The sequence below is a fragment of the Aquarana catesbeiana genome, linkage group LG02 (assembly GCF_042186555.1).
Source record: "Aquarana catesbeiana isolate 2022-GZ linkage group LG02, ASM4218655v1, whole genome shotgun sequence".
NCBI classification, from domain to species: domain Eukaryota; kingdom Metazoa; phylum Chordata; class Amphibia; order Anura; family Ranidae; genus Aquarana; species Aquarana catesbeiana.
Window position 1 is genome coordinate 468,501,082 of NC_133325.1, and position 26,334 is coordinate 468,527,415.

A 26,334-nucleotide genomic window follows, 5' to 3' on the forward strand; every position below is an offset into this window, starting at 1 on the left:
TGGCCATCTCTTCTGCTAGAAGAGTATCAGAATTAGCAGCTCTTTCCTGTAAGGAGCCTTATTTGATTATACACAAGGATAGAGTGGTACTACGCCCTCATCCTAGTTTTTTTACCGAAGGTGGTTTCTGATTTTCATTTAAACCAATACATTGTTCTACCTTCCTTTTTTCCAGATCCCTGTTCTCCGGAAGAGAGATCTCTACATTCGTTGGATGTAGTAAGAGCAGTTAAGGCCTATCTAGGGGCAACTGCTCAGATCCGCAAGACGGATGATTTGTTTGTGCTGCCAGAGGGTCCCAATAGAGGACAGGCAGCGTCAAAAGCTACCATTTCTAAATGGATTCGACAGTTGATCATTCAAGCTTACGGTTTGAAACAGAAGATTCCTCCGTTTCAGATCAGGGCACATTCCACAAGGGCTATTGGTGCTTCTTGGGCAGTGCATCACCAGGCCTCTATGGCTCAAATCTGCAAGGCCGCAACCTGGTCTTCAGTTCATACATTCACCAGATTCTATCAGGTGGATGTGAGAAGGCATGAGGATATCGCCTTTGGGCGTAGTGTGCTCCAGGCAGCGGTACAGGGTCCTCAGGTCTGATTGCACCCTACTTGGTCGTGCTTCCCCCCCCCTCAGGTAGCATTGCTCTGGGACATCCCATCAGTAATTACTGTGGCTCTGTGTCCCGTGATGTTCGAGAAAGAAAATAGGATTTTTTAAAACAGCTTACCTGTAAAATCCTTTTCTTTCGAAGGACATCACGGGACACAGAGGTCCCGCCCCTCTTCTAATACACTATATTGCTTGGCTACAAAACTGAGGTATCCCTGCAAGGGGGAGGGATTATATAGGGGGTTGAACTTCCTGATAGGGTGTGCCAGTGTCCAATCACCAGTGATACCTATATAACCCATCAGTAATTACTGTGGCTCTGTGTCCCGTGATGTCCTTCGAAAGAAAAGGATTTTACAGGTAAGCTGTTTTAAAAAATCCAATTTTTTTTTTTTTTTTTTTTTTTTTTTTTTCTTACTGAAAAAAGATGATTGCTCAGAGCTGGATTAACTGTTCGTGGAAAGACTTGGCATAGATGACATGACATCCTTTACTGTACCAGATAGAAGTCTTCATTTTTTTTTCTCTGGTTTACATCAACTTCAATTCTTAGACAAGTCAGCAGGAATGTAGGTCCCCAGATATTTCAACACCTGAGGGGCCCACCTGAAGGGAAAGGTAGGACTCGAGGCTCTTACTGTATCCTCTGACAAGTTGCCTTCCAAGGCCTCAGATTTTTGAAGGTTTGATACATTTCCAAATGTCCTCAGTTCTCATAAAAGTGATGGGAGAGAAACAATTGGATTTGATGTATAAAAGAGTAAGTCATCCGCGTAATCATCAACTTGATGGTAACCATGGGCTCTGAGACCAGTAATGTTGAGGTGTTTGTGGACATGCTGCAAAAGAGGATTGAGGATAAATACAATAATCAGTGAGACAAAGGACAACCCTGTTGGGTGCCATTACAAATTAGTAAAGGAGACATTCGTATTAACTCAAACCATGGCTGATTGGCGTGACATAGGGACAAATCCATTTTGTTTCTGAACAAACTTATTTTCCTGACAAGGATCAGGTTGCCTTAGGCTTGGTGGCTCAGGAATTCAGCTCTGGAATTGGGGAAAGCCTTCCTTCCGATCTCCTGAAAGATAATCACAGTGGGCATCGGCCTAATAGGAGTCCTAGACGCCTCATCAGTGAAGGGGACATGGTCACTGGAGGAATCTCAACACCGATCAACAATCTAGAATTTAATCCATGTGGAACCAGAAGTCTTGCCACAGCATGAGAAATAGGGCTGTGTCCTGGGCAGAACTTCACATTCCAGTCTTATCTGCATTTAACATTTCCCGCATAGAAAATTGGCAGGTAGACTACCTCCGCCCACATTGTATGAACCAGAGTGAATGGTCCCTACGCATAGAAGTTTTCCAGAACTTATGGCACAAATCAGGGGATGCTGTGGACCTTTATGGCCCCTAGATTAAACTGGACAGGTTTTTCTCCAGGTATCCTTTGGAAGCAGAGGATTCTCTGGTGGCTCTGTGGGATTAGTACAATGTAATCTACACTTTTCCTTCCCAGAAACTCCTTCCTTTGCAGGATCAAGATGGAGAGCATTTTGGTGATCCTTTGGCTCCTAACTGGCCATGATGTATGTGGTAATATCCTCATAACTCTGGGTCATAATACCATATACACCAGTTCAGACTGTGTGCTGTTCCAGATTGACTGAATCTTCTGTTCCAAAGACCTGTTTACTATACTGCTTCAGTTATTGGTATTTAATGGCTTGGTTGTTGAAGCCCAGGTCTTGAGTTGAAGGGGCCTCCCCAACTTGGTGATTTCATGATGTTGAAAGCCTGGAAGTCCACTTCATGCAAGGTCCCACCATCGCACATTGAAGGCATACTTTGCTTTAGTGCAAGGATAGATACTTGTGGCCAAGAAAATGCCCCATGGGAAAAATAATTTTTAATCAGATCTGAATCAACAAATGGCCCTCAGTACTATTCTGGTAAGTTATCAGCTCTTGCGACCTTGTTTCAAGGACTGTTAGCCACTCGCTCTTTAAGACATTTGTATTGAGGTTTTTTTCATGTGGCTTCCCCTGTATGCCCACCAGTATCTGTGTGGGATTTGCACTTCTATAACTGCCTTTTGAAACCTTTAGGAATGTTCCCTTTTCAACACTCACACCATTGTGTTCTTGTTGCCATTAATCTCTGCGAGGCGTGTCTTTGAACTGGTGACTTTGTCCTGTTAAAATACTTTTTGGGTCTTACACAAGGAAAAAAGGGTCACGTTAAAGGCCTAGAGCCTCCTTCCTGAGGTCCTTTTTGACCTGTCATCTTAAGCAGGACAGCGTGCAAAACTAAACCACTAAGTTGTGCGCTGCCACCTAGTGGTAAGTGAATAAATAACACAAGATTACAACCTCTCCTTCAGACTGTCATCCACCCTAATCAGGTAGGCTTTATGCCTACCAAAGAGGCCAAAGATAATACCACTAGGGCTTTAGATATTATTCATCTGGCTCATTCTCGTAAAATACCACTATGTCTGCTATTGTCTGATGCTGAGAAAGCCTTTGACAGGGTGGATTGGACATTTCTGAAGGAGACGTTGACCCATATTGGAGTTGGGAAAGCATTTGGTAAATGAATAGAGGCTATATACTCTGTTCCATCTGCGGCGGTAAGAATTAATGAGGTAACCTTCTCATACTTTAACACGAGCAACGGTACTAGACAGGGATGCTCTTTGTCCCCAATGATATTCATATTAACCCTCGAACCATTTCTGCGACATGTTCGACAAAATATCGATATACAGGGTTGCTCAATCGACAAAACTGAGCACAAAACTGCGGCGTATGCAGACGACCTATTGTTTTTCATCACCTCACCAGAAACCACGTTACCAAACCTTGTAAATGAGTTTGATCGCTATAGCTTAATCTCTAATTTTAAAATTAATACTCAAAAATCAGAGAAATTAAACATTACGTTGCCAACAACACGAGCACAGGCTCTTCAATCGCCGTTTTCCTTCCCCTGGGTAGCTTCATCTCTGACATATCTAGGAGTCAAATTGACTTCCTCAATAGACAAAGTCTTCCAAGCTAATTTTCCACCGTTAATACAGGAATTTTCATCTGATTTGGAAAGATGGAATAAAGGCCCCTATACATGGATGGGTAGGAATGCCATAATTAAAATGAATATTCTTCCAAGGTTACTATACCTCCTTCAGACTCTGCCAATAGCTATCCCGGAGTCCTTTCTGAAATCAATATGTAGTATTTTTATTAAATTTATTTGGGCAAAAAAGCATCCGCGTCTATCTTTCAATTTACTGGCTATGCCAAAGGCTAGAGGAGGTATGGCTTTTCCCGACCCGATAAGATACTACAAAGCAGTATGCCTTGCTAGGGTACTTGCTTGGTGCAGAGACTAGGGACACAAAACCTGGATAGCGATTGAACAATCATGTACGGAGATTCCTCTTCGATGTCTGCCATGGCTACAACTTAAAACTCTTATAACTTTAAGACATCACCCCTTGATAGGGGCAACTTTAAAAGTAATCCAACAGAGCCACTTTTTTCTCAAGATTTGAGGGGGAAATCACTCGGCTCCATCCTGTGTTGGGAAATCCACTATTTCCCTATGGCTACACAGACAGCCGTTTTAAGCAAATTATGCGCCATGGCAGATTTCGATTAGGGGATTTTCTTGAAGCATCAAGGTTGAAGACAAGGTTGGAAATGCAATCGCTGTTCTGTCCGCCACTGGATCCATGGCGGATGCAACAGCTTACACATTTCCTAACCTCCCTTAATAGGGGGGAAAGATCAGACCGCTTAAATACACCATTAGGAAATGTATGCCTTTTGGAAGAGCCTTCTGCACATGGAGTATCTGAGGTATATAAAATATTAATAGATCCCCTGAAGACTCCCAAGATTTCTTTAGAAATGGGAAAGAGATCTGGACATTACACTCTCCAAAGAGCAAAGGAGCTATATTTTACACTTTGCTCATTACTCCTCAACTGCCAGCAAATACCAAGAGTTATGCTACAAAATTCTTACAAGGTGGTATAAAGTTCCATCATTACTACAAAAAATGTATCCAGAACGGACAAATAAATGCTGGCGATGTGGAGAATCAGAGGGTAATATGCTCCACATCTTTTGGTCATGTCGAAAGTTAGATTTCTGATCTAAAGTACGAGATACTGTAAGACAATTAACAGAGTATGATCCGGGGTCCGACCCAGCAAGATATCATCTTCAGCTTTCGGACCTCTCAAAGTGTACATATCGGAATTCTCTGGTGGCCCATCTTTTGAATGCAGCAAAGGCCTGTATCCCGGCCGTTTGGAAGTAAGAATCACCCCCCTCGATCTCACTATGGTTAAAAAAAAGTAGCAGATATATATACGCCATGGAAAAAGGCATTGCGATTACACAGGGTAAGGTGGAGAAATTTAATAAAAAATGGAATTCAGGGTCTCTTCTGGTCTGCACCAGGGAGTACGGATATGCGCTCGGAGAGCAGGATGGGTCATTATGGGGGGGGGCGAGAGAACCTAAATAATGCCGTAGGGAAATTTTTGTATTTGGGGATTTTTTTAATAACTGAATCACAATGTGCTAAGTTATACTCTGCAAATTGGAATGTGTGTTTGAAAAAATAAAATATAGAATTAAAAAAAAAAAAAATAACACAAAATTATGTCAAACATAATTGAAAATAAAGCAGCTGCTGCTATCACCTGGGTGTTCTCACAAAACAATGAAAGGGCTATAAGTGATGGAAGTGTGATTAGCGCTGCTTAAGGCTAAAAAAACAAAACTGAATCCACTGTTGGATAATATGGTGTCAGTGTGAATACATAAACAAAAATATCTTGGGCAAATAATGCTGGATGAATAATAATAAAAAGTCCATGTGAATGAAAATAACAATAATTACATGAAAACTATGTCTTCTTATAAACTTCAAATTTCACTGTGAAAATTGAGCTTCACAAACAAAACAATAATCCGTGACTAGTGCTCCCTTCACCAGGTGCAGTGGAAGCTCATCTCCATCGACCCTAATTGGGTCAAACATGCTCATAACTCAGTGATTCTCATCAGCGAGTGGCTCCGCATTGATCTCTCGTGGCTCCTGTAAAGACCCTACAGGTGTCAAACACACTCTGCACACTGTGTACATCTCCTTTAACCACTTACCGACCGGCCACTGTATATATACGTCATTACTTTAAAGATGGATATCTCGGTAACGGCAGCAGCTTGTGCCACAACCGAGGTATCCATCTTTAAGGCCGGCGGTTCTGTACACGATAATGGTGGTCTCTGCGGCGGGTGCGCCGCGAGATCACCGTTATCGGCGGTGGGAGAGGTGCCACCCCCCCTCCCACCGATCTCCCGCGCCCTCCACCGCTTACCGGAGCCGTCGGTAGCGGCAATCGGGTCCTTTCCCTTCCTCAGTATGGAGACGAGTGAGGCTAAGATGGCCCCCACCCATCTCCATACCATAGGATGGCTGGAGCGACGTCATGACGTCAGCTCCGCCCACTTCTCTTAAAGGCACTTTTTTTTTTTTTGTCATTTTTTTTTTTAAACAACTTTTTTTTTTTTTTTTTTTTTTTTTTGCATTAATGTCTAAATATGAGATCTGAGGTCTTTTTGGCCCCAGATGTCATATTTAAGAGGTCCTGTCATACTTTTTTTATATTACAAGGGATGTTTACATTTCTCTTTTTTAAACAGTGAAAAAATAAAATAAAGTAAAATAATAAAAAAAAATTTTTTTTTTTTAAAGCGCCCTGTCCCGATGAGCTTGCGCGCAGAAGCAAACGCATACGTTAGTAGCGCCTGCATATGAAAACGGTGGTCAAACCACACATGTGAGGTGTCGCCGCGAACGGTAGAGCGAGAGCAATAATTCTAGCCCTAGACCTCTCCTATAACGCAAAACATGCAACCTGTAGAATTTTTTTAAACGTCGCCTATGGAGATTTTTAAGGGTAAAAGTTTGACGCCATTCCACAAGCGGGCGCAATTTTGAAGTGTGACATGTTGGGTATCAATTTACTTGGCGTAACATTGTATTTCACAATATAAAAAAAAATTGGGCTAACTTTACTGTTGTCATATTTTTATTCAAAAAAGTGAATTTTTTCCAAAAAAAAAAGTGCGCGTATAAGACCGCTGCGCAAATGCGGTGCAAAAAAAGTATTGCAATGACAGCCATTTTATTCTCTAGGGTGTTAGAAAAAAAACAATATATAATGTTTGGGGGTTCTAAGTAATTTTCTAGCAAAAAAAACTGTTTTAAAAATGTAAACACCTAAAATCCAAAACGAGGCTGGTCTTTAAGTGGTTAATGGTGGCTCCGTAATGCTCACCAGCAGCTCTTCCAATAGTGCAGTATCAGGTGTTAAGCTGGATGAAACCTCACCACCCCAGCTTAATACATTAAACTCACATTTTATTAAGAAAAAATACAGCATGTATGAAAATCCAGCAAGTCTCACAATAGCCCCCAGGCTCTACCTCTACTATCCTCGTGGCTTCATCTGGAGGGTAAGCAGAGTGGTTGTGGTGGAGTGAATTTGTACTGATTGTGGTCTAAAATCAATTTAAAATTCCCGGTTTGCGCATCTGCCATGGGCTCCGGGGATCCTGGAAATCTGCGCATGTGCAGTGTGTTTTTCAGCATCATAATGTGATGTGATATATGTGCGCGTGGATACTGAGCAACCCAGAATTACGTGCATGCGCAATTGCTGTTAAAAACAGGCTAAAGAAGAAGACTACGGTTACAACAAAATGGCTGAAATACAAGGACAAAAATGGCAGATTGTAGAGGTAGACTCATGGTGGAACAAGAAAATTGCAGGACATCATTTAAACACATTTTGATGATGGCTAAAGGTGAACTGGAAACATGTAAAAACACAGCAATGTAGAGCTGCAGTATTAATCATTAATCAAAAGTTCTCACAGCTAGCGACAAAAAAAAAAATCCAGGCAGCCTGCCAAGTTTTATCACAACATAGTGGATAAGTATAAACAAAGTAACATTTCTTCTTAGGCTTAATGTACACAGGACGTTTTTACAACCTTGCCTGAACGATTTAACTTGACAGACAGTAACCCATGTTTAAAACGTTCCTTTTGCCGCGTTTACATTCCGCGTTTGCATTTAGAAGCGTTTGAAGAAAAAAAAGTTTTGTTCTTTTTTCAGAATAGCCAAAAATGAAAAACGCCTGTAAACTAAACGCGAGTTACCGTGTTTAGCCGCATTTAGAAGCGTTTGGCGCTTGAAATGCCTCTAAAATCAACGTCTGAACTAATTTTTTTGCTTTCCAAAAAAGACCTCTAAACTCAACTGCCTAAAAACAACATTAAACGAACCTGTGTACATGCACACATAACATTGAATGAGTTCAGGGGCAGCTGAAAAAGCGGCCAACTGCCTCTGACTCAGTTTACCAGCAGCAGTGTACATGAGGCCTTAGACCAAAGGAATTAACGTCTGCCTGTAGATGAGGGAAGTTTAACCACTTAAAGTGGAGTTCCACCCACTTTTACAACTCTTCAGCATCCCTCACTAAACTGTGCACTCTAAACGAATTGGATATTTTTAATTTTTTTTCTCAGCACTTACTGTATATCTGCTGTATTCATTTTTCACTTCCTCCTCCCTGGCCGCGGCCCATCGCATCATTTCCTGTTTACAATGCCTTCTGGGAAGGGGCGGCAACTTCCTCTGACACTGCCGTTGCTATGGAAACCTGACCTGAAACCTATTACACTGCTTGTGCTGCACTGAGCATGTGCGAGATCCAGGAAGAAATACAGTCTGGCTTCAGATGCCCACACTTAAGATGGCCACTGCCTGCTGTAAGTTTATAAAATAACAAACTCCTGCTATAAACTAACAAAACAGACCTTAGTTTACAGACTAACTTTACTAGAATACATTAAGCTTGTGTATTATAGGGGTATTTTTATGTAAAAAGTATAATTTCGGCCGGAACACCACTTTAAAGACTAAACCTTTTTCTGGCACTTGCTGCTTACAAGTTGAAATCAATATTTATTGCTAGAAAATTACTCAGAACCCCCAAACATTACATTATAAATTATAAACTGTATATTATAAACCGTATTTTTCACTCCATAAGACGCACCTGACCATAAGACGCACCTAGATTTTAGAGGTTGAAAACAAGAAAAAAAAATATTCTGAACAAAATGGCGTACTAAAATATTTTCCAGTGCCCATGAAATGCAGTGACCATTACCATAGAAACTGCAGAGTGACCATTGCCTTACCTGATGTTATCCCAGCGGCCTACCTATTCCTCCTGTCCTCGGTCCGCCCTCCTCCTCCCCAGCCGTTGTTCCTGGGAACCGACTCCTGCCTTCACCCCTTCGGCCACTCCTGTCAGTCACCAGCCCTGCGTTTCTCTGCCGCTATGGTGCCGGGCTCCCCGAGGGACAACTGGCAATTCTCCCTCCTCCATCAGGCCCATAGTGGCCTGTTTTCTGTCTCCCCCGGCGCCCACGGGGGGTTTTGAATTATGTCCCCGCTCTTTAGCCTCTCTTCTGTATATTTCTGGGGGGAAAAAGTGCATCTTATAGTCCGAAAAATACGATATATATAAATTTATATATATTTATTTTTTTAGCAGAGACCCTAGAGAATAAAATGGTGGTTGTTGCAATATTTTATGTTACACTGTATTTGTGCAGCAGTCTTTCAAATGCATTTTTTTTTTTTAAATGCACTTTAATGAATTAAAAAACGAAATGGTAAAGTTAGCCCAATTTTTGTATAATGTGAAAGATGTTACGCCGCGAGAATCGTGATCTTTATTCTGAGCAAAAAAATGTGTTTCTCATTTTAGCCAAAATTGTGCAACTCTACTGCAATGATGACGAAAATTAGCAATATTAACCACTTCACGCAAATTAACATACCCGTACGTCGGTATTTTGACGCTGAATACCGGGGTTATGGCAGCAGCTAGCTAGCTGCCATAACCCCGGTATTTTCAGGAATCGCGCGTGGTAATCTAAGGTATAAAAGTGGTCTCTGTGGCAAATTCATAGCAATATCACTTTAATCGGTGGCGGAATAGGGCCCCCCTCCTGCCGTGCTCCGGTCGTCTCCACCGCTTACCGGTCTTGCCAGTCGCAGCAGAGATTATCACGTCCATCCCCCTCACTGCCCGGATGCAGAGTGAGGGAAAGATGGCCCCCACTCAGCTCCATAGTATTAGAGGGCGGAAGCGACATCAAACGTCACTTCCGCCCAATGCTCCTAAAGGGAAATTTTTTTTTTTTTATGACGTTTGTTTATTTTTTATTGCATTTTAGTTTAATTATGAGATCTGAGGACTTTTTGACCTCAGATCTTATATTTAAGGTCCTGTCCTGTCATGCTTTTTTTTTTTTTTCCTATTACAGGGGATATTTACATTTCTTGTAATAGGAATAAAAGTGACCCAATTTTTTTTTTTCAATGGACAGTGTAAAAATAAAAGGGAAAAAAAAAGTTTTTTTTGTTTTTTTTTGTTTTTTTTTTTTAAAGTGTCCCGCCGAGTTTGCGTGCAGAAGCGAGCGCATACTTAAGTTGCGCCCGTATATAAAAACTGTGTTCAAACCACTCGGAGGTATCGCCACAATAATTCTAGCACTAGACCTCCTCTTTAACTCAAAACTGGTAACCTGTAGAAAATTTTTAAACGTCGCCAATGCAGATTAAGTGCCAAATTAGTCGCCATTCCAAAAGCGTGACATGTTTGTTATCAATTTACTCAGCGTAACATGATCTTTTACAATATAGAAAAAAATTGGGCTAACTTTACTGTTTTTTTATTTTTTTTTACTTTTTTAAAGTGTATTTTTTTCCCTAATAAAAAAATTGCGCTTGTAAGACTGCTGCGCAAATACGGTGTGACATAATATTGCAGTGACCACCATTTTATTCTCTAGGGTGTCTAAATATATATAATGTTCAGGGATTCTAAGTAATTTTCTAGCAAAAAAATTGATTCTAACTTTAAACAGCAAGTCTCAAAACAAGGCTCGGTCCTTAACCACTTCCGCCACCGGAAGAATTTAGCCCTTTCCTGACCCGGCCATTTTTTGCGATATGACACTGTGTCATTTAACTGACAATTGCGCGGTCATGCGACACTGTACCCAAACAAAGTTGACGTCCTTTTTTTCCGACAAATAGAGCTTTTTTTTGGTGGTATTTGATCACCTCTGCGTTTTTTTATTTTTTGCTTTATAACAAAAAAGTGACAATTTTGGAAAAAAAATATATTTTTTGCTTTAAAATATATCCGCAAAAATATTTTTAAAAATCAAATTTCTTCAGTTTTGGTCAATATATATTCTACATATTTGTGATTATAAAAATCGCAATAAGCGTGTATTGATTGGTTTGCGCAAAAGTTATAGCGTCTACAAACTATGGGAAAGTGTTTTTTTTTTTTTTTACACCAGTAATGGCGGTGATCTGCAATTTTTATCGTGACTGCGACATTGTAGCTGACAGACCGAACACTTTTGACGCATTTTTGGGACCATTGACATTTATACAGTGATCAGTGCTATAAAAATGCACTGATTACTGTGTAAATGTCACTGACAGGGAAGGGGTTAATACTAGCGGGCGATCAAGGGGTTAATTGTGTTCCCTCAATGTGTGTTCTAACTGTAGGGGGAAGGAACTGACTAGAGGAGAAGACAGATCATTGTTCCAGCTAGTAGGAACTAGAGCTGCACGATTCTGGCTAAAATGAGAATCACAATTTTTTTGCTTAGAGGCTAGATCACGATTCTCACGGCGTAACATCATCTTTCACAATAAAACAAAAAAAATTGTGCTAACCTGCATGTACACGTTGTTTAAAACTTGGCAGATTGCCGAGTTATTTGTTTACACAGAAGTCTTTGATCTAAGAAGGAAGTTAGTTACAATGTTTCAAGTTCTAAACTTGGCAGACTGCCTGGATGCTTTCTTTTGACAGCTGAGTGAGCAGATAATCTCTCTACTTGTTTATATGAAAGAATCGGCAAACTCAGCAGTAGGGATGAGCTTCGAGTTCGAGTCGAACTCATGTTCGACTCGAACATTGGCTGTTCGCAAGTTCACCGAACAATTTGGGGTGTTCGCGGCAAATTCGAATGCCGCGGAACACCCTTTAAAAGTCTATGGGAGAAATCAAAAGTGCTAATTTTAAAGGCTAATATGCAAGTTATTGTCATAAAAAGTGTTTGGGGACCTGGGTCCTGCCCCAGGGGACATGGATCAATGCAAAAAAAAGTTTTAAAAACGGCCGTTTTTTCAGGAGCAGTGATTTTAATAATGCTTAAAGTCAATCAATAAAAGTGTAATATCCCTTTAAATTTCGTACCTGGGGGGTGTCTATAGTGTGCCTGTAAAGGGGCGCATGTTTCCTGTGTTTAGAACAGTCTGACAGCAAAATGACATTTTGAAGGAAAAACTCATTTAAAACTACCCGCGGCTATTGCATTGCCGACAATACACATAGAAGTTCATTGATAAAAACGGCATGGGAATTCCCCAAAGGGGAACCCCGAACCAAAATTTAAAAAAAAAAATGACGTGGGAGTCCCCCTAAATTCCATACCAGGCCCTTCAGGTTTGGTATGGATATTAAGGGGAACCCCGGCCAAAATTTAAAAAAAAAAATGACGTGGGGTTCCCCCTAAATTCCATACCAGACCCTTCAGGTCTGGTATGGATTTTAAGGGGAACCCTGCGCCAAAAAAAAAAAAAAAACGGCGTGGGGTCCCCCCAAAAATCCATACCAGACCCTTATCCGAGCACGCAACCTGGCAGGCCGCAGGAAAAGAGGGGGGGACGAGAGTGCGGCCCCCCCTCCCTCCTGAACCGTACCAGGCCACATGCCCTCAACATTGGGAGGGTGCTTTGGGGTAGCCCCCCAAAACACCTTGTCCCCATGTTGATGAGGACAAGGGCCTCATCCCCACAACCCTGGCCGGTGGTTGTGGGGGTCTGCGGGCGGGGGGGCTTATCGGAATCTGGAAGCCCCCTTTAACAAGGTGACCCCCAGATCCCGCCCCCCCCCCCTGTGTGAAATGGTAAGGGGGTACATAAGTACCCCTACCATTTCACGAAAAAAGTGTCAAAAATGTTAAAAATGACAAGAGACAGTTTTTGACAATTCCTTTATTTAAATGCTTCTTCTTTCTTCTATCTTCCTTCATCTTCTGGTTCTTCTGGCTCTTCTGGTTCTTCCTCCGGCGTTCTCGTCCAGCATCTCCTCCGCGGCGTCTTCTATCTTCTTCTCCTCGGGCCGCTCCGCACCCATGGCATGGGGGGGAGGCTCCCGCTCTTCTCTTCTTCTTTTCTTCTCTTCTTCATTTTCTTCTCCGGGCCGCTCCGCAATCCATGCTGGCATGGAGGGAGGCTCCCGCTGTGTGACGGCGCTCCTCGTCTGACAGTTCTTAAATAACGGGGGGGCGGGGCCACCCGGTGACCCCGCCCCCCCTCTGACGCACGGTGACTTGACGGGACTTCCCTGTGACGTCACGGGGAATGCCACAGGGAAGTCCCGTCAAGTCACCGTGCGTCAGAGGGGGCGGGGTCACCGGGTGGCCCCGCCCCCCCTTATTTAAGAACTGTCAGACGAGGAGCGCCGTCACACAGCGGGAGCCTCCCTCCATGCCAGCATGGATTGCGGAGCGGCCCGGAGAAGAAAATGAAGAAGAAAAGAAGAAGAGAAGAGCGGGAGCCTCCCCCCCATGCCATGGGTGCGGAGCGGCCCGAGGAGAAGAAGACAGAAGACGCCGCGGAGGAGATGCTGGACGAGAACGCCGGAGGAAGAACCAGAAGAGCCAGAAGAACCAGAAGAACCAGAAGATGAAGGAAGATAGAAGAAAGAAGAAGCATTTAAATAAAGGAATTGTCAAAAACTGTCTCTTGTCATTTTTAACATTTTTGACACTTTTTTCGTGAAATGGTAGGGGTACTTATGTACCCCCTTACCATTTCACACAGGGGGGGGCCGGGATCTCGGGGTCACCTTGTTAAAGGGGGCTTCCAGATTCCGATAAGCCCCCCGCCCGCAGACCCCCACAACCACCGGCCAGGGTTGTGGGGATGAGGCCCTTGTCCTCATCAACATGGGGACAAGGTGTTTTGGGGGGCTACCCCAAAGCACCCTCCCAATGTTGAGGGCATGTGGCCTGGTACGGTTCAGGAGGGAGGGGGGGCCGCACTCTCGTCCCCCCCTCTTTTCCTGCGGCCTGCCAGGTTGCGTGCTCGGATAAGGGTCTGGTATGGATTTTTGGGGGGACCCCACGCCGTTTTTTTTTTTTTTTTTGGCGCGGGGTTCCCCTTAAAATCCATACCAGACCTGAAGGGTCTGGTATGGAATTTAGGGGGAACCCCACGTCATTTTTTTTTTTAAATTTTGGCCGGGGTTCCCCTTAATATCCATACCAGACCTGAAGGGCCTGGTATGGAATTTAGGAGGACTCCCACGTCATTTTTTTTTTTTTAATTTTGGTTCGGGGTTCCCCTTTGGGGAATTCCCATGCCGTTTTTATCAATGAACTTCTAAGTGTATTGTCGGCAATGCAATAGCCGCGGGTAGTTTTAAATGAGTTTTTTCCTTCAAAATGTCATTTTGCTGTCAGACTGTTCTAAACAAAGGAAACATGCGCCCCTTTACAGGCATACTATAGACACCCCCCAGGTACGAAATTTAAAGGGATATTACATTTTTATTGTTTGACTTTAAGCATTATTAAAATCACTGCTCCTGAAAAAACGGCCGTTTTTAAAACTTTTTTTTGCATTGATCCATGTCCCCTGGGGCAGGACCCGGGTCCCCAAACACTTTTTATGACAATAACTTGCATATAAGCCTTTAAAATTAGCACTTTTGATTATTCATGTTCGTGTCCCATAGACTTTAACGGTGTTCGCATGTTCGAACGAACTTTTTTCCTGTTCGCATGTTCTGGTGCGAACCGAACAGGGGGGTGTTCGGCTCATCCCTACTCAGCAGCACAGATCGTCAGAGGGGGTTAATTGAGATCATGATTTTTTAACGATTGTGCAGCTCTAGTACGAACACATGATCTGTCTCTCTTTTCCGAACAGAGATGTGTGTGTGTGTGTTTACACACACAAATCCCTGTTCTGGCTCCTGTGCCAGCGGTCATTGCGACCGCCGGCCATGCGCATTGGTTCCCCTGCAGTGCAGCGGCGCACGCGCTATCCGTGCTTTAAATGCTGCCGTACAACTACGACGGCTCGTGGGAAGGTGCCGACCTGCCACAGTATGATGGTGGCTGATTGGCAAGCGGTTAAGTGGTTAACCACTTCAGCCCCAGAAGGATTTGCCCCTGTAGCCTCCCTGGCGGTATGATTATGTCAGATTTTTCCGTCTCAAAGCGGTACAATTATTTTGCATGGAAATTTGGCATTTTATATACTGTAGGCCTGTAAATCTTAGCAATAACACACTTAAATCTGTCCACCAAGAATCTAGTAGTTATCCCGGGTATGATGAAGTTTGAAACACAAAATCATAAATTATAATATAAATAAACAAAAATATAATAAGAAAATGAATTTCCCCACGATTCACTATCGTTCAATTCTGCAAGTGTTCAAATTTACTATCGCTGTTTTCTAGCTGGTCTAAAACTGCTTTTGACGTAAAGGGACACTTTTTGGTTGCTATGGACAATCTCAAGTTTCCAGGCAGAAAGAACAGTATATATAAGATAAAACTGCATGCAGGGCTTTGGACAAAGCACTGGGGACAAAAGAGATGTGAAATGATTTCATATAGTAATGTAATCTGTAAGATTACAGTGCACTGTATGTGTGTCTCACTTTTTTGAATTTGCCGCCGGGCTCCGCCCCGTGCGTTGCGACGCTCGCAGGGAACGGAGCCCAGCACAGAGAGGCATCGGGCAGAGGACAGAGCCCGCAGACACAGCGGGGGGACATCGCAGGATCCTGGGGACAAGGTAAGTATACCGCACCAGGATCCTGCAATGCAATCCCGAGTGTACCTCGGGGTTACCGCTAATAGTGCTGAAATTTAACCCCGAGCCACACTGGGGAAAACTGCCAGGGAGGGTAATGACCAGGCCATTTTTTGTGATACGGTACTGCGTCGCTTTAACTGTAAAAATTGCGCGGTCGTGCGATGCTGTACCCAAACAAAATTGACGTCCTTTTTTTCTCCCCCACAAATGGAGCTTTCTTTTGGTGGTATTTGATCACCTCCTGCGGTTTTTCTTTTTTGCGCTATAAACAAAAAAAGAGAACACCATTTTGAAAAAAAAAATATTTATTTTTTTTTACTTTCTTCTAGAATACATATCCAATAAAAAAAAAATATATAAAAAAACAGACTGCAAAATTGCGGCTATAAAAATGCACTGATCAATGTAAAAATTACATCGGTAGGGAAGGGGTTAACACTAGGGGGTAATAAAGGGGTTAAGTTTCCTGGGTGTTTTCTAACTGCAAACACCGACTTACACCTACGGTGGTTTGTGCAGGAGAGCCGACCTGCCGTAGTAGAATTATGGCGGCTGGTGGCCAAGTGGTTAAAGACCGATCCTCTTTTTGAGATTTGTTGTTTACAAGTTAAAATCAGGTTTTTTTGGTAGAAAATTACTTAGAACCTCCAAACATTATATTTTTTTCAGACACCCTAGAGAATAAAATGGTCATTGCAATACTTTGTCATACCGGATTTGCGCAGCGGTCTCACAAGCGCAATTTTTTGGGAAAAAATACACTTTTTGAATTAAAAAATAAGATAACAGTAAGGTTAACCCAATTTTTCTCCCACCACCGATAAGTGATCTCGTGGCGAATCCGCCAGAAACGACTTTTATCTTGGAGAACCACATGCGCGGACTTCCAGAATCGCCGGAGCCCATGGTGCATGTGCAAACCAGGAATTTTAAAATTGATTTTAGACCAGAATCAGTATAAATTCATCCCGCTACAACAGCTCGGCTTGCCCTCCAGATGAAGCCACAAGGATGGTGGCATAGAGGTAGAGCCTGGCTGTGATTCCTACGTGCTACACCTGAGACTTGCTGGATTTTCATCTGTATTTTTTCTTAATAAATGTGAGTTTAATGCATGAAGCTGGGGTGGTGAGATTTCATTCAGCTTAACACCTGGTTCTGCACTATTGGAAGCACTTTTATCTTTCCATGTTGGTTTGGAGCTGCTGGTGAACATTATGGAGCCACTTTTAAAGAAGTGCACGGTGTGCAGAATGTTTGACCCCTGTAGGGTCTTTACAGAAGCCACAAGAGATCAATGTGGAGCCATTTGCTAATGAGAATCACTGAGTTCTGAGCATGTTTGACCCAATTAGAGTCGATAGAGGTGAGCTTCCATTGCACCTGGTGAAGGGAGCACTAGTCACGGATTGTCACTTTATTTGTGAAGCATGATTTTCACAGTGAAATTTGAAGTTCACCATTTATAAGACTTTTTGTTTTCATCTAATTTTTATTTTCATTCACATGGACTTTATGATTATTCATCCAACATTATTTGCCTTACATATTTCTATGTTTATGCATTAAATTGTTAAGATGTACTAAAGCACTGATATGCTAATTTGTAGTGAACTGGTGTTGAAAATAAAATACAAATATGCAAAAAATGGTGAGAAAAAAATGTGCAAATATCGAGGACCAACAATCCTCAATTAAGAAATTAAGTGAAAAAATAGGAATAAACCAAATCATTAAAAGCTGCTCTTATGTGAAAAAAGTGCTCTGATTCCCACTAAAATATTACTAATTAATAAATATATAAGTACGCTAATAATTAACTTCCTATTAAAATGTATCCGTGTAGGTAAAAAATATTATTGATAGGTGATCCACAATCAATATAAGGAAATATATAAAACCATAATTAATAGTGTATACAATTGCAAAACCAATATCTATCTTCATAAAAAAAAAAAAAAGTCCAGATAAAAACAGAATAAAGGTATGGAAAATATTACCAGCAATTAAAACTCAGTCCTTGGTCAAATCCAACAATTGTTCTCCTATTATTCAGAGATGTTAGAACCGATTTCTTCAATCAATCAACAGGGAGCTGCACAGACCAGCTCTGCAGCTCTGAGGCTGGTTAGATAGTTGAATAATAATCCTCCCAATTCGTAATGAATAATATTGCAAAAGAGAAAAAAAGAAAAAATATATCATTGCGCAATAAAGCTAACTTTATGTGATCATTTGCATCCGCAGCATATTCACTCACATTATGAAGGAACAATAGACAGCGCTTGAGAAGCAATCAGAAGCAGTATCGTTTTTCTTCCTCTCACCGCTAACACTGTATCAGGTGACGTCACTGGCTCCTCCCGATGCGTTGCATCACGTGACTTGATAAAGTCACGTGACATGTGACGCAACGCGTCGGGAGGAGCCAGTGACGTCACCTGATACACAGTAAGTTAGCTTACTGTGATCAGTAACATATCAGTATGATCACATAAAGTTAGCTTCATAGATAGTTGAATAATAATCCTCCCAATTCATAATTAATAATATTGCAAAAAAGAAAAAAATATCATATATTTTTTTCTTTTTTTCTCTTTTGCAATATTATTTACGAATTGGGAGGAGGATTATTCAACTATCTAATCAGCCTCAGAGCTGCAGGGCTGGTCTGTGCAGCTCTCTGTTGATTGATTGAAGAAATCGGTTCAAACATCTCTGAATAATAGAACATTTGTTGGATTTGTCTAAGGACTTAGTTTTAATTGCTGGTAATATTTTCCATACCTTTATTCTGTTTTTATCTGGACGTTTTTTTGTTTTTTTTTTTTGTTTTTAATGAAGATAGATATTGGTTTTCCAATTGTATACACTATTATGGTTTTATATATTTCCTTGTATTGATTGTGGATCACCTATCAATAATATATTTTTACCTACACGGATACAACAACATTTTAATAGGAAGTTAATTATTAGCACACTTATATATTTATTAATTATGTTTATGCATTGACACCATATTATCCAACAGCGGATTCAGTTTTCTTGTTTTAGCAGCGCTATCACATTTCCATCACTTTTAACCAGGACATTGTGCTTCCAGTTGACCCTAATACATCAGAAGATATTGCTCTGTTGCCTGAATGTAGTTTGTGTTGTGTGTGTTTACTTCTCAGCGACTGCCTCAATTACACTGACTTTTTTGTTATTCCTTATGATTTCTGTAAAGGGGAACCAGCTTCTCATTTCTCGATTTCTGTGTCGTTCAGACAAATTCAGGCTTATGGTCTTGAGCAGGGATCCTCAAACTACGGCCCTTCAGCTGTTGCAGAACTACATGTCCCATGAGGCATTGTAAAGCTCTGACATTCACAGACATGACTAGGCATGATGGGAATTGTAGTTCCTGAACAGCTGGAGGGCCGTAGTTTGAAGACCCCTGGTCTTGAGGAATGGGTTCCATCCTTTCCTGACAAGACGCACTGCATCTGTAATTGCTTCCTGGGCTTTTCAGCAGCAGGCAATGGTTTCCCAGACTTGCCATTCCTTCACTTGGTTGTTCAGTTTTACCTGGTGAATGTGCAGGCCTCATTGGATGCTGTCTTTGGACATAATGTCATTCAGTCAGCTCTGTGCTGCAGGCGGTCCCCAGTCTATTCTTTTAGCGTTTTTGTTGTCTTGCGTGACCCTCAGTTGGGCTGCTTTGGGACATCTAATTGTCTCTATCCTGTTCCTTAATTAACAAGAGAGAAAAGTGCATTTTTGTACTCGTAAAATCCTTTTTTTGGAGTTCATTGGGGGAGACGAGTCACATCCCTATATATCTGATCTTTCTCGGTAGTGGTCACTTTTTTTTGCCCAGTGTCCAAATCTTATTGTAGGCAGCAGTGTAATCCGTTTTCCGAGTCCTGTGTACCTCAATGAATTCCAAGAAAACTATTTTCTATGAGTACAAAAGAATCAATTTTAGATGAACAGTTAGAGCTATAGGACCTTTTGGAATAGATGAGACTTGTCCAACAAAGTGTTTTATTCTTTTTGTTCCAGATACCAAACTACTATAAAATAATTAAGAAGCCAATGGACCTATCCACAGTGAAAAAAAAGCTGCAGAAGAAACATACTCAACACTACCAGACACCAGAAGACTTTGTAGCAGACGTCAGGCTAATATTTAAGAATTGTGAAAGGTTTAATGAAGTATGTTTGCTTTCATCACGTACTATATATGTACATTTTTTTATATATATATATTATATCTAGGCTGAAAACCGTGCATGTGCAGTTTTATTTTGTTCCACCAAATGGTTATCTTTTAAAATGTATATTCACTGTGACTTTTCGACATGTGACATTTTTTGATTTGCCAGCATTATATAAAAAAAAAAATTAGACAGTTTGTTTTTGCATAACTGGCCCCATAGACATCTTACCTAAATTTCCCTTATTCCAGCAAGGCCCAGAAAAAAAAAGTCCCACAAAATCAGTGCTGTTGACAAGTACAATGTCTCAATGTGCCATGTTTGGGTTTTGGTCTGTACCTCTGCAAAATTTAAGCACACCTGTGCCCAAACTCTGAACCCGTTTATGTATATTCTTTATACATAGTTGCAGGAAATGCTTTTTAAACAAACTTATTGACCTCTGTTGCTGCTTGTACTGTGGAGTAATTAATACTCAAAGATTACAATTGAGACTCTGAAGTTGGATTTCAGTTGGTTTGCAACAGCTTTCCTCACCTGCTGTTTTATTATATACATTTAAAGCCTAGCAGGCTAGCAATTTTCTGCTTCTACAGAAAAAAGGGCGAAGAAGCTTCAAATTCAGTGCAGTTTGAAAATGCATTTCTGCATCCTGCCTGCTGCTACAGGTCAAAAAGGCTTTGTTTAACCACTTCCCGCTCGGGCTGTAACAGAATGATGGCCGGTGGTTCTGTTATCCTGACTGGGCGTCATATGATGTCCAGCAGGATAACATGCCGGCATGCAACGATCGGGGGTGCTGTGCGTCTGACACACTCCATCTCCTATCATGGTTTGGATCCTCTGACGGAGGCTCCTTACCATGTGATCAGCTGTGACCAATCACAGCTGATCATCGCCTGACCCAGGAAGTGCCGGTAAACAGCATTCCTCAGTTCGGGGGGGGGGGTCCTGTGCTGATAATCAGCACAGCCCCCATCAGATGTGCCCTTCAGCTTCCAATCAGTGCCCCATCAATATCGTCTGTCAGTGTCAATGAAAGTCAATGTCAATGAAAGTGCCAATCAGTGCCCACCTCAGTGACCATCACAGTGCCAATCAGTGCCCAACAGTAACACCTGTAATACAGTAATACCTGTCAATGCCCATCAATTCTACATATCAGTGCCAGTCAGTGAAGGGGAAAACAAAATTTTATGACCGGAACGAAGAAAAACTTTTTTTATTTCAAAAATTTCAGTCTTTTTTTAATATGTTTAGCAAAAAATAAAAACCCCAGTGGTGATCAAATACCACCAAAAGAAAGCTCTATTTGTGGGGGAAAAAATTAGTTTGGGTGCAGTGTTGCATGACCGCGCAACTGTCATTCAAAGTGCGACAGCACTGAAAGCTGAAAATTGTCCTGGGCAGGAAGGGGCGAAAGTGCCTGGTATTGAAGTGGTTAAAGTGGTTGTAAACCCTTTATATACCCAGTGAAGTGGTATCGGGTGATTAAACAAGTCCTCCTACAGAAGTTGTACCTGGTCATTTGGCATCTCTTAAAATCCAGAATTTACACAACTTTTCAGAGCTTCAGGGGCAGAGGATCTGAAGTCACGCACTCAACCTCTGTGTCGAAAGCTGAAGGTAATTTTAGACCTAGGTGGAGAGGAGATCGGCTACCGGCCATAACCTCGTTTTTTTTTTTTCACCCGGCGGCTGGCTTTCCCATAAAAGCGGTCCGAGTGTCGCATTTAGCCGCTGGTTTGTTTTCTGAAGCGGTGGGAGGGGCAATCCATGAGTTAGACCAGATAGTCTTTGATCGTCTCTATTGACTGAGGACTGGAGCAACTTCATGATGCCACTTCTGGTCTGGGACAGAAGTAAACCTTTTTTTAATTTATTTTTTTAAAGCCAAAGAACCCTTTTTTTTTTTTTTTTTTTTTGATCTTTTGCTTTTAAAGTTAATAGAGAGATTTGGGGACTTTTTGACCCCAGATCTCTCCATAAAGAGGACCTGTCATCCTTATTCCTAGTACAAGGGATGTTTACATGCCTTGTAATAGGAATAAAATTGATTAGAAATTAAAGGGACCGTGTAAAAATAATAATTTAAAGCGCCCCATCCCTCTGTGCTTGCGCGTAGAAGCGAACACATGCGTAGGCCACGCACCCACATGTAATCCGTGTTCGCACCACACATGTGAGGTATAACCGTGAACGTTAGAGCGAGTGCAATAATTCTAGTGCCTCTCCTGTAACTCTAAACCACAAGCGTGCGCAACTTAAAAGCATGACATATTGGGTATCTATTTACTCAGCGTAACATCTTTCATATTTTACAAAAAAATTGGGGTATATATTTTGTTTTTTTTTTTTTGTTTTTTTCAATAAATAGTTTTTTTGTTTTTAAATTAGCTTTTGAAAAACCTGTGCAAATACCGCATGACATAAAAAATTGCAATAATCACCATTTTCTTCCCTAGGGTCCCTGCTTTTATTTATTTATTTATTTATATATATATATATATATATATATATATATATATATATATATATATATATTAATATATATATTATAGTGTTTGGGGGTTAGATGTAATTTTCTTGCAAAAAAATACTGACTTAAACTTGTAAATAAAAAGTGCCAGAGAAAAGGCACAGTCTTCAAGTGGTTTAAGCTCTTTTTCTGTTTAACAATATGTAAATACTTTAATGTTCATAGTCTTGGCACATGTGCTCTCCAAACCTTTTTGAAAGACTCCTAGTTTTTGGTGCAGGTTGTCCTTTGCTATTGGATAAATGCTGTTCCCAAATGGTTTGCTGATGAGGATAGGGAAAAGGGATAGAGCAGAAGAGGTTGCTGCATCAGTATTCCAGGGGTTTTCTCATCTTTGATTTGCTGTTCTTTCCTGATGGTGTCTATCACATTGCATCAGGGATATCTCTTAGACATGGAATCCATATTCAGTCATGACTTTCATCTCATGTCTATCCATATCTTTACAGTAAATGAAAATTTTTCATTAATATTATATTGCACTTTAAGTCTAAGTCTAAAGGTTTATTGAAAATAGACTTAAAGTGCCATGCACTGTGTATTATAAACAATTGTCTCTCTCAACTTTTTTTTTTTTAAATGCAGTTTTCACTGTTTTGTCTTTGTTGCATATCAGCACTGTTGATTTCCTGCAGCCACATCATGTCTACATGCATGCTGTGCAGCAACGTTTGCACATCTCTCAGGGTGTTCCTGGTTGTCACAGCTGAACATTCCACTTTTGCCTGGCTGCCTAAAGGTTAATTCGAACAGCTTTTGATAATAATGCCTGGTGTCCTTGCTTTAAAAGACCTTGTTCAGCCACTTTCTGTATAAGGCAACAACACTTAACCTGTCTCCCAATCGGGCCCACTGTCGCATGTGCTTGCAATGGAGGCTAGACGTGGCTGTTTCAACACATATAAGTTCTGGTCTACTATTGCTGTCTGTATCTGGAAACCTGCCCTGAGAAATTCCATGCAGCGATGGAGAGCATACTAGTAGACGAGGTGTAAAAGAGGGGACAACCAATGCTTTGTCTAGGGTACTCAATGCTTTAATAAATCACTTGTGTCTACTTTTAAATTGTCTGCTGGTGTAACCCCATCTAATGTCTCACGTACTAAAATATACTCTGCTGTAAGGCTGAAGGTTCTTGCACAACAAAAATTGAGAGATTTTATAGAATAAGCTCTTTGCTGCCAATTAAAAAACTTGCATTAAATAAGTAAAATGGGAAGGTCTCTTATAGTTTATGGCCCATGGTTACTGTTCTAAATGGCTGGACAAGTCCCAGAAGCCACATGTCTAAAGAAAAAGTATAGTTGGCACATACTCATTCTTGTGATATAAAATAAATGATACATTATATAATCGCCCTCACCAATAGTGTGATCAAATAGCAGCGCTGAATACCTAAAACATACCCTAATTCAAAAAAAAAAAATTGTATATACAGTGATTGCTCAATGTGATAACTAAAAGTGATAATATTATGTGTCCATAATAAAGAACCAAACAGTGTTTCTAATGAACACTCCTCATGCAATTGGTGTATAACAGCAAAAAATCAAAAAAATCAATAAAAAAGTCCAAACATAAATAGTGACATAGTAAAGTAGTAGTGACAATATCAAAATTATAATCTTCAATGATGATATCTTCCACCACACCGCTGTGAATGTGATTCCACTCCCCTTCAGCGAGCAAACTCACCAGCTTTTTTTTTTTTTTTTTTTTTTTTGCCTTACACTCTCGTGTTTGGCTTGTAGGCTTTTCCCACACAGTGGGGGTAAAGTGATCACCTCCAATCAATATCCGTATGGTAAACCGCAGTATATAAGCAAATGCTCTCTCCACATGAAAGAAAGGAAAAGCGAACCAATAGTGCAGTAACGCAACACACTTTAATAAAAGTAACACTCTCCTTCACCATACAACTCACATTTTCCAATTTTCAATAACGCAAAACAGCACAGCAAAACTTGGTTATCACCAACAGCACTTCAAACGGTAACCTGGACGTATGGTGGTCACGGCGGACCCAGGTGCTCGGTGAACGTGAACACTCTCACCCGTTCCTTAGAGCCCTCCGTAGCCACTTCCCCGCTCACTCGTATGGCGCCGCCTGTCACAGCGTCCTACGTCAAGCTTCCTCGATTGCCGTATAGCCACGCCCCGACATGTTTCGTCACACCGGACTTATTCACGGTGTGACGAAACATGTCGGGGCGTGGCTATACGGCAATCGAGGAAGCTTGACGTAGGACGCTGTGACAGGCGGCGCCATACGAGTGAGCGGGGAAGTGGCTACGGAGGGCTCTAAGGAACGGGTGAGAGTGTTCACGTTCACCGAGCACCTGGGTCCGCCGTGACCACCATACGTCCAGGTTACCGTTTGAAGTGCTGTTGGTGATAACCAAGTTTTGCTGTGCTGTTTTGCGTTATTGAAAATTGGAAAATGTGAGTTGTATGGTGAAGGAGAGTGTTACTTTTATTAAAGTGTGTTGCGTTACTGCACTATTGGTTCGCTTTTCCTTTCTTTCATGTGGAGAGAGCATTTGCTTATATACTGCGGTTTACCATACGGATATTGATTGGAGGTGATCACTTTACCCCCACTGTGTGGGAAAAGCCTACAAGCCAAACACGAGAGTGTAAGGCAAAAAAAAAAAAAGCTGGTGAGTTTGCTCGCTGAAGGGGAGTGGAATCACATTCACAGCGGTGTGGTGGAAGATATCATCATTGAAGATTATAATTTTGATATTGTCACTACTACTTTACTATGTCACTATTTATGTTTGGACTTTTTTATTGATTTTTTTGATTTTTTGCTGTTATACACCAATTAATTGCATGAGGAGTGTTCATTAGAAACACTGTTTGGTTCTTTATTATGGACACATAATATTATCACTTTTAGTTATCACATTGAGCAATCACTGTATATACAATTTTTTTTTTTTGAATTGGGGTATGTTTTAGGTATTCAGCGCTGCTATTTGATCACACTATTGGTGAGGGCGATTATATAGTGTATCATTTATTTTATATCACATGAGTTTTTGATTTTAAGCAGCTGCTCAGAGGGAGGGGCTCACCCCACAAGCGCAGTGTTTGGCACACAGAAAGGGGCGTATCATCTGTGTACCATATCAGCAAGACATACTCATTCTTGCCTTGTGGCATCCTAGCTTGGACTAATTGGCTTCTACTGAATTTGTCTTCCCTGGCTTGAAATGTATATGACCAATATTTTAGTTTTTGTGGGTTCCAACATGTATGCCGAATTAGCATTAAACATTTTCTTTGTCCCCCACACCCCCTTTATCAATCCATTTTTATTTACATTTTTATTTAGCTTAACTTAGGTTGGAATGCCTGATCTGTATACTTTGGTCACTGACTTAAAAGCATTGCAGCTTTTTTGTCAGTTGCAGTCAGCCTATATTCAAACAACTATATCAGCAATGCAGTTGGTTATTTCTTTTACATCAGTACTGAAACATTACAGCAGCTTTTATAAATGCCTAAATTGTGTAAACCATCTTGTGCTTAAAGTTGCTCTGTCCCTTAAAAGTTCCTTTACAAATGGCACAGCTTGCAAGATGCTGCTGTCCATGCCACTGCACAGCTCCTCTGTCTTCTAAAACAAACACTTCTGGGTGTGTATACCTATTGTGTCAGTGGTACTGAATGGTTCGTCTACAGGACACTGTAATGACATGGAGGTTGATGGCAGGATGAGCCATTCAACAGTGCAGAGTACACAGGAGATATTCTCCTAAACGTCTGTTTTAAAAGAGAACTCAATCAAGGATTACTCTGCTGAGGAGCAGGTTTTAGCGGAGGGTGGTTCTTTAATACCTCACCACTTTTCTTGTGCTTGAGAAAACAGACACATAACGGACATCAAGACATCTTTTAGCGGTTTAAGTTTTACATGTAGGGATGTA

The 26,334-nt window shown here is 41.2% G+C and overlaps 1 protein-coding gene across 1 annotated transcript in view; it reads left to right on the forward strand.

Annotated features, from left to right (window-relative positions):
* Positions 1–26,334, forward strand: part of TRIM33 (tripartite motif containing 33) — a 253,604-nt gene that overhangs the window by 225,524 nt on the left and 1,746 nt on the right. Inside the window, exon 18 of the mRNA XM_073613483.1 lies at positions 19,706–19,858. Within this exon, the coding sequence (XP_073469584.1) occupies positions 19,706–19,858 (153 nt within the window). The remainder of the gene's footprint in view (positions 1–19,705; positions 19,859–26,334) is intronic.